We start from the raw sequence: 12,477 nt of genomic DNA on the forward strand, positions 1-12,477 counted from the left end.
CAAACATAAAACACAATTTTCTAAAGAATAATGCAAATCCTTGTCAGTTATTAAAACATGTACACTGTTCTATATAAATATTTTTAAATGTAGAAATAGATGGTACAGATTCCATATGTAATTTACCTTGAAGCTCATTCCACACACACGGAGCATAATTAGAAAAAGCAGAACGACCCATCTCTGTATGAAAAATCGGCATCTTAAGTAAAAGTTTATCTGTTGATCTGGTATTATAAATATTTGTGCAGTATGTCAACAAACTAGATATATACTGTGGTAATTTACCCACTAAAGCTTTAAAAATAAAGATCAACATATGTTTTTTTTCTCCTTAAGCACAAGGAAGTCCAATTTGTCATTTCATATAAATTACAGTGATGTGTACGGACACTTGTACCAGTGACAAATCGTAAAGCAGCATGATAAACTACATCCAATTTCTTCAAAACATTCAGAGATGCATGCATATAAATTATATCACCATAGTCCAATACTGATAAAAGAGTACTTTCTACTAAACGTTTTCGAGCAACAAAGGAGAAACATTTTTTTTAACTTTTTATTTAAAACATAATTTGGGCCGAAAAAAGGCTACATTAGTGTGCCGTCCATATGAATGCTGTTGAGAACTGTGCTAAAGGTCAGGCCAACTCTCTGCCTCTGTTTACAGTGCTTTTTTCGGTAGGAAATAAGTGTTCAAGGCCTGCTGTGGGTCATTTGGGGTCATCACTGGGTAGCTAAACCCAGTGCTAGGAAAAAGAAAAGAGCCATTGGCCGAAGTTTCCAGGAGAACATAGTCCAAGCACACACACTAATCAAACTACACACCATATGATGACATCTCAAAACATGCAGTATTTGCTCTCAAACAAATGCTCTCAAGTAAAACAATATAGAAAGCAGACACAAGAGCATACAATATAAGAGCAAAACTGTGTTCGTGTTAAGATCACCATTAAAACCAAATTACAGCTCACATAGGCACGATCAATAGACGGAAATAACTAGGTTTGCAGGTCCTGAAGGAAACAGCAGTGCTGGCAAGGCAGCAAAATAATGGTGTTTTTAGTTTTTAGGCTTGGTTCTGCATCAATACAATACCAATGAAATGAAAATAAATTATTAACAGTCTACAGAGCAGTGGTTTGCACTGAATTAACTGTAGAGGTCTGTGGAGAAGAAGGTAATATAGCTGATTAAAGCATGAGGAATAAATTGTGTTTTTTATCCAAAGTGCCTTATAGTACACTCATTAAAGGAACAGTTTCAGTGTAGAAACCTGTAGTTAAATGTGTATTTAAAAGACACAATATAACAAGTTAATGGGTCATGCTGTGACCTTTTATGTACCAGCCCCTTTTATGCACTCTACCGTTCAAATGTTTGGGATTGGTAATGTGTGTGTGTGTGTGTGTGTGTTTTTCTATAAATGAATTTGTTTAATCAAAAACACAGTAAAAACAGCAATACTGTAAAATCTTGCTACAATTTTAAAATAACCATTTTCTGTTTTAATATAATTTAAAATTAATCATTTATTCTTGTCACGGTGAAGCTGAATTTACTGCTGAATTTTCAGCAGCCATTACTCCAGTTTTAGTGTCACATGATGAAGAAACTTGATATCAGCTTTGAAAACAATTTTGCTGCTTAATATTTTAATGCTAACATGATACATTTCCCCCCAACATTCTTTTATGAATAGAAAGTTTAAAAGAACAGCATTCAATTGAAATCTTTTGTAACATTATAAATGTGATTCCAAACTTTTGAACAACAGAGTAGCTTATTTTTACTATGTCTAGATAAGTCTAGATCAGTACGATTGCAAATGTGATAATGATTTTATAAAACAGTCCAATAAACAAGAAGTTAATATTAATTGACTTAATTGATTAATTGATTTTAGCCACAAGTTGCTGTTTTTGCTGCATTCCATCAACAAAAATAGTACGGCTGCCCCCCAATAGCCGACTAACCGTAAGTTGACAAGAAGAGGCTTGGTCAATCAAAATTGTATTAGTCGCTTAGTTGCAGGGGGGAAAAAAATCCAAAGAAAGTGACAAAGTCTGTTACAGACAGATTATTAATAGCTGGCATGTGTGGTAATTACGGTACTACAGGACACACAAACATTTTTTTTCATTCATTGATCTCAAATGTGGCTTATCATCTGAAACATGCAAGTAGTCGCATCATTACCTGGCTGCTCGCATTAACATTAACCTAGAAAAATGTGCGCTATTTAAGTGTTTATGTGGAGTGTGGAAACTGAACAGTAGTGAGCTCACTGCATGACAGTTGGTGCGATCCTTTGCATTTAACTTAAAATACTCTGTCATTTTTGGTCATACAGATAAGAGTAATACATCTTTCGAATCTGTAAAAGGTCTACTTTCATTTGTGTGCACTCAAAATAACAAAACACTGTGCTTTTGTAAAATAATGAAACCAAACAGGGTGTGCTTTCTGAAAAAAAAAAAAAAAAACTCAGTGTTTGCCTCAAAACATGAAAAATAATTTTTTAGTAATTGAAATGTCTATTTTTAAATGAACCGATTCAAATGGAAAACAAATATTTTCAGTTTATGTAATCCATATGAAGCGTGCAAGTCCACCGTGGAGATGATGAGTCAGTGTCATCGACTTCGTCACCGCAGCCGAAAATACAGAACACACTAGTTTATCAATTAAGTATTATAATGTTAAAGCAGTCTTCTTGCTGTTTTTTTCCCTAGAAGCATTCATAATCATTACTTCTGTGGTGCGCTGTGGCAAGCTTATGTGTGCGCTTGAGCGCTGATATGCTATAGGCAATTAAATGCTCATTATTATGAATTATATGGTTTATTAATATAAATGTGCGATTAATCGAAATGAGGGACTATTAGTCGATCAGAAAAAAATATTTAGTTGAGGGGAGCTGTCACGTGTTTGTTCCGTTTTGCCCTGTTCTCGTTTGGTCCCTATTCTGTTCATTTAGTCCCAGCCGTGTTTTGATTATATTCCAGGTGTGTCTCGTTTTCACCTCGTTAGTTCTGTCTATTTATAGTGTGTTTTGCCCCATGTTTCCTGTCTGCTGTTGTATGTCTTCCCTGCCTGTGATTCCTGTCTACCTTTTAGAAATTAAAGACTTTCGTTGTGTGAACTCTTCGTCTCCGTGCCTCCCTGTGATATGTAACAGAACAGCAGACCTACAAAAATAACGAGTGGCGCTCCTTTTCCCCGTTTTGTTTTCCCGTTTTTTGTTTTTCCCTGTTTCTCCCGCGGCATGGAAACCGCCGCACAGTTCGCAGCGGCGGAGATGGTGGATGACGCCACCCTCAATCATCTGTTCTGGCTCGGGGCCAATTACCATCGCCCCGTGGACCTCCCAGACACCACTGGACTGAGTTGGAGAGAAGGGATCTGGGAAGTGTCCGGGCCCGAGCCAGAACCAGCCCGCCAACCAGCCCGTCAGCCGCTGTACACCAACGCAAGCCCGCCGGCACTTCCTATGGCAAGCCCGCCGGCAGTCCCTATGGCAAGCCCGCTGGCGGTTCATGTGGCAAGCTGTAATGAGTGGGGCGGGGCCGAGAGCCGTGGGAACGGAGCGAGGCCGGTGGAGTTAATGATAATGAGCGACACCTGCGCCACTCACCGGTCTCGAGTCCCACGGAGGAGCTCCAGAAGGATAAAAGGAGGAGTGACGACAGAGCAAGACGATAGAGGACCAGGCCTGGACTTTGATTTGTGTTTTGTGTGCAGCAGTCGACCGTGAGGGGCTACCGCTGTACTTTTATGTTTGTTTATTTTATTAAAACCTGTGTGAATGTTCGCCGGTTCCCGCCTCCTCCTTCCCGTATCTACGAACTGTGTTACAATCACATAACCCTAATTTTCTGAGTGGTTTTAAGTATGTTACTATTAGGTTGCCAGGGTGTTCTTATTTTCCCCAAGTCTCTGTGACACTGGGCCCTTGGATGGTTTTATAATTGCACAGGTAAACGCTGTGAGTCTGATTGTGTAGAAAAGCTGATATTTTATATTTGAAGTATCATTCATATCCATAACACAAATGGCATAGGATGTGATAATATGCACCAAAGTTCAGTAGTAATTACCCAGCAGTCATGTGTCTCAGAAAGAGGCCTTGACCCTTAGTAAATGAAATGCTGCGCTGCACGCATCCAATTTGCCATGTTCTCCTTGAGTCAGCGTATAGACCTCAATCCAGTTTGAGGCAGACTTTGTGAAAGGAGCGCTGTTGGTCTGAATAAGCATGTCCTTCCTTGTCATGCGAATAAACAGACATGGGCACAATTTAATTAGAGGGGGAGAACTCTACCCTCTTGAACACCTCCTTTTGCCTTCTTTTGTAATCTGTTCGCACCGTGGGAGCATCAAACTGTTTAGATTCACTAAGTAGTGCAAGTATGTATGTGTGTATTTATAATTCAGTGTTTGTAAGAAGTAGCAAACACACACACCTAAAACACTACAGGAAGAGGGCAGAGGGGAGTTTTGAGAGGTCCAGAAATTTGCTTCCTTTAGCTCGACTTTCTCACAGGCATTGTTGTGATCTCCCAGACTTTTTGACGTCAGTCAGACCATGAGCGTCACTTTCCCGCTTATTGATTTACGCTGAATGGACATTCCCGGTCTCAAATGCTGCTCCCACGACCAGCTGAAAGTAAACTCTTGAAGACTTAAAACATTACGAAAACTCACTGTATTCATTAAGGGGCTTATTATTATTCACATCCAGTCTCCATTCTCAGCCCCATGATGATTATAAACAACAGATACTGTCTAACATAGATGGAATTGACAATCAAAGCTTTCAGCTCATACTCTACCATTCAAAAGTTTGGGGTCAGTAAGATTTTTATTTTGTCAAAAGAAAAAGACACAATAAACTGATTTTAAAAAATGAAAGTAAAGACATTTCTAAAGTTACAAAAGATGTCTGTTTCAAAAAAATATTCATAGAATAATCTGAAAAAATGTATCACATTTTCTACAAAATTATTAAGCAGCACAACTCTTTTCAACATTGAATATAAGCTTCTTGAAAATCAGATCAGCATATCTGATTCTGAATGATTTCTGAAGGATCGTGTAATACCGAAGACTTAAATAATGGCTGCTAATATTTTTTTCCCCCAAATAAATGCAGCCTTTGTGAGACACTTCGTACCATCCCCAAACTTATGAATGTTAGTGTATATAATAAGCATTTGAACATTTCCTGAAGTCCCGTGTTTTAAACCTAATCTTAAAAGAAATTTTTCAAAAATACAGCAAATATAACATGTCGAGGCACTTATAACACAACAATAGGATACACAAAATATTTTCCCCATTTCTTAATTTTTAGTTGAGAAGGTGGATGCTGTGGCTAAAACTATACTTTAGCCAATAAATCAATAAAGCACTATGTCATCATAGTCAATGAAATAGTACTACTCAAGAACAAAATGTCATGAGTCATAATCATTTTGTCCACCAAATCAAATTGCTCTGAAAAGACTTCCCAGGAATTTTAAGCTGCCATCACGCAGACATTAAAGCATCTCCACCAATTATCTCTAGTGCAGTCTCGTAACATACGCAACTCATGATACACTCAACTTTTTCCATCTCCATCTCCAAACAAATGTAATAACAACAAATGTCAAAAGGAAAAATGTATGTTCCTTTTGTGGAAATAAACATCCAGAATATCACAGTAACAATTTATTTTTGAGTTATGATGTATCATTATGTGCATACAACCAGAAAATTGTTTTATTGTACTACACTGTAAAAAGTGATAAGTTGACTTAACTTAAAAAAATTTAGGAAACTCTTTGCCTGAAAATTAAGTAAACAATAATTAAAAAAAAAAAAAAAAGTTAAGCGAACTTGACAATTTACTTAACTTATTTTTTTTTTAATTATTATTTACTTAATAATTTTAAGGCAACGGGTTTCCTAAATTTTTTTAAGTTAAGTCAACTTATCACTTTTTACAGTGTAGCAAAGAAGGCCTTTTCATGGAAGTCGGCAGCTAGTTTATTCAGAGAGTATCACAGAGAAGGTGGAAAACAAAATTTAGACTGGTTATATATTAGAGCAGTCAAATCCCAGTGACACACAAATGACACACAGAGTTGGCGAGAAAGAGCTTTAGAAAGAGACTGCATGCTGCACAAGACATCGTGTATGTTAAGTGAACCTAATATTCTAACCTTCAGATAAATAAGATACTGGTGGGTCTCAATTCTCAGAGCTGAGCTGAAATGAGTGTAACTGATTTTGGGATACCCTGCCCTCTATCACTTTATTCTGGGACATTCAGTTCAGCACAGAATTAAGAGGATGGGTATTTAATTTCACATGGAAAACTACATTCATTATATCTTCCACGTTGCCTTTGTGTGACAGTACTTCCACTGCATGGGTGGCCATGTGTGTTAGCGTCTCCATATGTGTTTGTGTACATCTCACACATGAGCTGCACGCATATGAATCTAAAGGCCACCTTCCTGAAAAACCTTTTATTGCTGCGGCTCGCTATCTGATTACCCTCGCTAAATGTGTGTTACTGCTGCTCATAAGAACAGCCCTATCTGCACTTACATTTTGGGCCAGGTGAGCTGGTCTGGGTAAATTTCCACTAACTACAGTCTTGAGTTGTCGACCTGTCTCACCTACATGCTGTCACGCAGGTAGTCAAGAAGAGAGAGGCTATTGAAGAGAAAAACTATATGCCTGAATGTATTAAATGTTTTAAGAGGGGATAACAATACATTTTCTTATTCTGTATTTTTTTGCATCGTAGATCAAAACTTTTAAAAGGTGAATTCTGAAGTCAAATGTCAAACAGTGATTATAAAAATTATAGAAAGAAAGTAGACTGAAATGTCTAAGAAATACAGCAAAAAATAATGCAGTGCTTTTGGTACAATAATTTCATAAAATAAATGAAATTCGGAAATTACATTAAGTAATTATTATCTTACTCAAATTGTTATGGTTACAATATAATTTGCAATGAACCTAAAATTAAATTTGAAACAGGCAAAACAGAAGCATTTCACTAGTGCATTCAGACTTCCAAAACTGTATTTAACTTAAAAGATATTTTGAAGAACAATGAAAAGTGGGAACCAAACAACATTGGAGCCACAAACTTCCAGTATATGGAGAATAGAATATAAATATTCTTTTATGTTCCACAGAAGACGGAAAGTCATACAGTTACGAAAAGAGGGTGAGTGACAGACAAATTAATTTTTGTGTGAGGTACTTCAGTTTTCATCTGGAAGATGTATTTTTAAAGTGTTTATTTCAAGTATTGTCCAACAAGCTGCATAAACCAGTCATATTGAAGATGTTTTTGTTGCATTTCTAAATACTCTTTTAAAGATGCTTATCAGATGTTCGTATATATAAAAAACGCTTTAAATAGCACACGTTAATGTCCAAATAATGTGCTTTTTCACAGACATCTTCGTGTTGCTCATGTGCTTAGTGGAAAGTCCGAAATCGAAATCCTTTTCCAAGTCTAGAGGATATTTATCTTATAACCATTCATCATCCTTTGGCAAAACATGAGGCCAGCTGTTGTCGGTACCGAACCTGTATGACGCATAACTTCTTGGGATGGCCAGACTGGAATTTTCCATTCAACACCATCGAGGTAAAGAAAAGCGAAACAATTAACGGATGACAGAATGCGACCGGGTTTTTCTGAGCCCTTTTAAATAGAGCCATGTTTGTTTTCTTCTTTTTCTATAAGTGAGCAGGACCAGTGGAAAATTCCCACTCTGGTCCACAGGTATCAGACCACTGACTAAATGACCCCCCTCTTCTTTGTAGAGGGATGGGTGCACAGGGATAGTTCGGTTGTCAGGGTTTAACACACTAGCCCATTTGGATGTGTTCGCCCAAGCTGCAATGACACATTTCTTAGAAAATGTTATCTGTCCTCCCCACCGAATCTGAACGGATACAACCGTGTGCATTAGAATCTAACGGCTTGCTGAAGTTCTTGGGTTTCCCAATATGCTTAGTCTGAAAGAGATACGTGCAAAAAGACACCTTCGACACCTGTCCATTCACGCAAAACTAACCTGAACCCGAGTTATCTACTTTAAATCACTGTTTTCAACAGATTGCTCTTGCAGTAGTTTCTTTGTGTATTCAGGTTACGGTACAATGTCACTGACGCATAGGCAGAAGAAAGCACTGTAATGCGTCATACATTTCATGACCGCCTTGACATGTCATTGAAAGTACGCATTTATTTGCAGCTTTTTCTAAATTTAACACAACTCCTGGGACTCAGGAACATCACACTGTACCTTAGCTTTGCTCACCAGCAAGCCAAACAACCTCCCGGTAAACTAGGCCACATTACGCAGCAAAAATCTTCATGTTGACGTCATAGCTGTATCACGTTTCTTTGGAGCAGCGTCCTAGATCCTGATACTGATTCCCAAGCACAGATTACAAGTAGATTTCAACCTCACCATCACATTATCAGTTACTGTACGATACTGACGTAACCACACACTGGATAAATTTACTTATACATTACAGGAACAATGAGAGTTATGGTGAAAAATTAGACCATCTTAAACCAGCATGAATTTACATGCAGATTTAGTGTTGGTTTAGCTGATTAATTAGAATAGGCAGGCTGATGGCCATTGAAATTTAACTGGCTGACCACATTACTGGTTAAGTTAGGTCTTACCTGAGTCCCTAAGCAGGCCACCATCATGTGTGTGAGGAGTTTGGCAGCGAACATTAGGAATCTAGAGCACAGCACATGAGACACAACGGCCAAGGCAAACCCTGCAGGTGAAAGACAGATATACACTGTACATAATTCTAATAACACAAGCAATGCATTATTTCTTGGTGGGATTTGTACCCCCACAATCATGTAGACTGTAATGAGTTACCTGAGATACAAATGAAGCCAGCAGCATAGAAGGCCTCATTGAATGAAGCCAAACTTGTTGTCTCTGCATATGTTGTGTAGACGGAAAGATGCGTACAGGCACACTCCACAAAATTCTGACTGTCGTCCACCACACGACAGAACTGACCATCAGATAGCCAGCTGGACAGGAAAAATCATTTAAAAATGATCAAGACAAGCCATGTATAATGTCAAAAAAAACAAAACACAATACTAAACAAAAAATAAAAGAAGCAAAAACAAAACAAAAGGTCTCTTTTTGATACAAGTTTAAAGGTGAAGTATGTTATTTCTGTGCCACTAGTGACACTAAATGATATTGTAAAATAAAAAAAAACAGAATTGTTCTATACTATGTTTTCATGAATTTAAAACAAAACAGTATAAACTGAAATTTGTCATTACTGATTGCCGTTACTGGAGAGATGTATTGTGCATCTCTAATTCATAATTATTTCTAGCTCTAAGGGAAATGTTATTATTGAACATAAGGGTTCAGTGTGCTGTTGGTTGTGACATGAGAATTTGGTTCATGGAGCTCGACAATCTTTCAGGACATTTTAAGATTAAGTTCAGTGCAACAAATCTCACCCAATGGAGAAACACAGAAAGCTGTTAAATTGGACTTGACTGTCTGTTCATCTAAATTTAACTTATGCAACACACCAATTTTTCCTTCCAAATGATCTCTCATTACTCTGAATTCCAGCTATTAAGCTGCCACTGAGATTAGTTTGCTGAAGAAATCATTTAGTCGCTCTAGGGTGTCATTTGCATTACAAGAAATCACAATTGCATAATAAATGTTTATGAAGAAAAAAATATTTAAAATATCTGTTATCTAAAGCATAATTCTGAGAGAGATCTGTTTTACATCAACCCAAACCTGGAGAGAATTCAGGGACAAACTGTATGACTAATATTCTGGGGTAAAAGCTGTGAAATGTCCTCTAGAATGGCTTCCAGGCCAAGAACACACCCTGTAGAACGTACTTTCTTGGGCAAATACACACACACACACACACATGTCCCTAAAGGATGTGTGAGACAGGCCTTAAAAGACTTCGTCATGGCAGGTCACGAGCCCTGACCCTTAAACTCCACTGTACACACTGTCTCACCAATGAGTGTGAAATACACGGACAAGGAAAAGCTTTACCACCAGATGGTCTGTCAAGTTCATTTGGATGAGTCATTTTTTAGTAAATAGGCAAGTAAACACAAATGTGTTTTCTAGTATGAATGAAGAGTAGTAGAATGTAATGTGTGTAGTTTGTTTGTAAATACTAAAGGAGCTCCTAACATCTACAATTTTGCCAGGCAACACTTTTTAATAAGTATATGCATGTGTGTGTGTGTGTGTGTGTATGTCTTGTAATTACCTCTCAGCAGCCTGATTCCACAGTAGGCACAGAGATTGGAGAGGTTTTCCACGTCGGTCAGGAGTGTGTATGCGGTAAACAACCTCTTGACCGTCAGCAAGAGGCTTAGAGCCTCTGCCATGAAGACTGACTGAGAAAACCTGCATATACACACAGATTATTCAGAATGATTCAACTATAAAAAACACTGAGAGTTGTAGTCAGTTTCCTAATTCCAAGTGCAAATAAAATGTATTATAATCACTAAACACCCTATTCAGAGGAAGCCGCATTCATGATTTGTGAAGCTACTACATAACATGTAGAAGTCACAATTACACATTGAGAAAGCAGCGAGACAACTTAAAATGTCCAACTCAACAGTGTCATCTGCTGGACACTTGCATGAAAAGCTACATGATTCACATCAGTGAAACCGTCTACAACAAACACAACAATACAGTGTTCAGCACTGAGGGATACAGAGAAACACACTCTTTCACCTTGTCATTTAATGCACTGGCTTTTGTGTTGGTGAGGAACCAGTGCTCAGTACTGTACTCTGTGAAGTGCACTTTACGGCAAGCAGATGGGGCCATGCTGCCTGCAGGAAGGGCTGGTACCTCCAGCAGGGTCTCAGGCAGGGTAAATGTGTCTGAGTTTTTGCCTGTAAATGTGTGGCCGTTGATCTGAGTGGGGTACCAGTGGTGAGCAGCTATGGTGAAATACGGGCAGGTATCCAATATGGTTGTGCCTCTGGAGTATAAAAAAACAATGCATATAAGAATGAGCTCAGGTAACAAAACAGAATAAAAACATGAAATAACGACAATAAATAGATCTAACCTCTTTCCTTCTAACCCACACTCGATGTCTGTGAGCAGGCTGAAGGCAAACCGTTCTGCCACCTCAGCCAGCTGGCTCAGACCTCTTGTATCCACTCTGCTGGGGTTCGCCATAGAGCACAAGAGGTCATAGGTCAGGCCACGGCTGCTGTCTTTTAGTGGAGTCTGCTCAGCGTCTTTCATAATCTGTGAAGCGAGGGTCATTTTAAAAAGTCCATAACAACTACATTACTACTACATCAATTTTAGAATCACATTTAGAAAATGTGTGTGGTGCTGCCTTAATACAAAAATTGCAAGTATTAGCAGCAGTAGTTAACTTAAAGCAAACCCATGTTTTAATCTCAGAAACCCTGATTTGCTTATAATAGTGTGAAGCTGTCCGGGTGTTACTCTGCTTCCAGCAATAAAACGGTACAGATTAACTGAAAAGACAAAGCTTTGTTGCCAAGACTAGAGATTTTTTTAACACAGTGGAGACTTACGGCTGAACATACAAGCACTGTAGCCTACTCCCTAGATTTCTATTAACTTAAGGAACAAAAAAGCATTGTAAGGAAAGCTGTGTTAATTGATCTCTGGGGGGCAATATGTGGCCCCTCATTGTTTTTTAAACAGAACGTAGACCAGCTGGATTTCCTGAACCACTGTATTCAAATGCTCAATATCCGGCTAACTTTAAATAAATTCTCGGCTCTCTAAAACCAGATAAACATGTTTACCATTCACTGAATAAGCATACTCTAATGTTCAAAACTTTGGGGTCTATTTTTTTTATTTGTGTTTGAGAGAATTCTCTTATGCTCACCAAGGCTGCATTTATTTGATCAACAATCCAGTAAAACCTAAAATGTGTTTTTTAATTGAATATGTTTTCAAATGTAATTTATTCCTGTGATTGCAAAGCTGTATTTTCTCCACTCTTGCTTTAGTCTTTGTCTTACTCCTCAACATTACTCCAGTCTTCATTGTCACATGATCCTTCAGAAATCATTCTAATATGCTGACTTACACCTCGAGAAACATTTCACATTATTAGCATTTAGCAATGCTGAAAACATAATTACAGTTTGTAATTATGCAGTTGTAATAGGCAGCTACTGTTACACATATGTAACAGGTCGAGTCTGTTACACAGCTACACTTAAGTACAATTTTGATACACTTTATTTTAACTAGCTTATGCCTGTGTAATATTCTGTAATTTTAATGTAATTAGAAATGTATTTAAGCTGTGTACTGGTGGGTTAAATCAAACTAAGGTGCAGCCGGATAAGGTGTATAGTATAGATACACATGAAGTACACTTAAG

At 37.9% G+C, this 12,477-nt stretch overlaps 1 protein-coding gene across 4 annotated transcripts in view; it reads right to left on the minus strand.

Annotated features, from left to right (window-relative positions):
* adgrv1 (adhesion G protein-coupled receptor V1) overlaps nt 1-12,477 on the minus strand; it is a 139,393-nt gene that overhangs the window by 44,083 nt on the left and 82,833 nt on the right. For 2 of the 4 annotated variants that reach the window (XM_058775838.1, XM_058775839.1), the window contains exons 80-84: nt 11,167-11,351; nt 10,824-11,076; nt 10,342-10,481; nt 8,940-9,100; nt 8,729-8,829 (exon numbers count right to left, since the gene is read on the minus strand). In XM_058775838.1, the coding sequence (XP_058631821.1) occupies nt 8,729-8,829; nt 8,940-9,100; nt 10,342-10,481; nt 10,824-11,076; nt 11,167-11,351 (840 nt within the window). Of the gene's footprint in view, nt 1-8,333; nt 8,461-8,728; nt 8,830-8,939; nt 9,101-10,341; nt 10,482-10,823; nt 11,077-11,166; nt 11,352-12,477 lie in introns of all 4 variants that reach the window. The other 2 variants (XR_009271335.1, XR_009271336.1) reach the window with 2 other exon arrangements.

This window comes from Onychostoma macrolepis, chromosome 05 (assembly GCF_012432095.1).
Source record: "Onychostoma macrolepis isolate SWU-2019 chromosome 05, ASM1243209v1, whole genome shotgun sequence".
Lineage (NCBI taxonomy): Eukaryota > Metazoa > Chordata > Actinopteri > Cypriniformes > Cyprinidae > Onychostoma > Onychostoma macrolepis.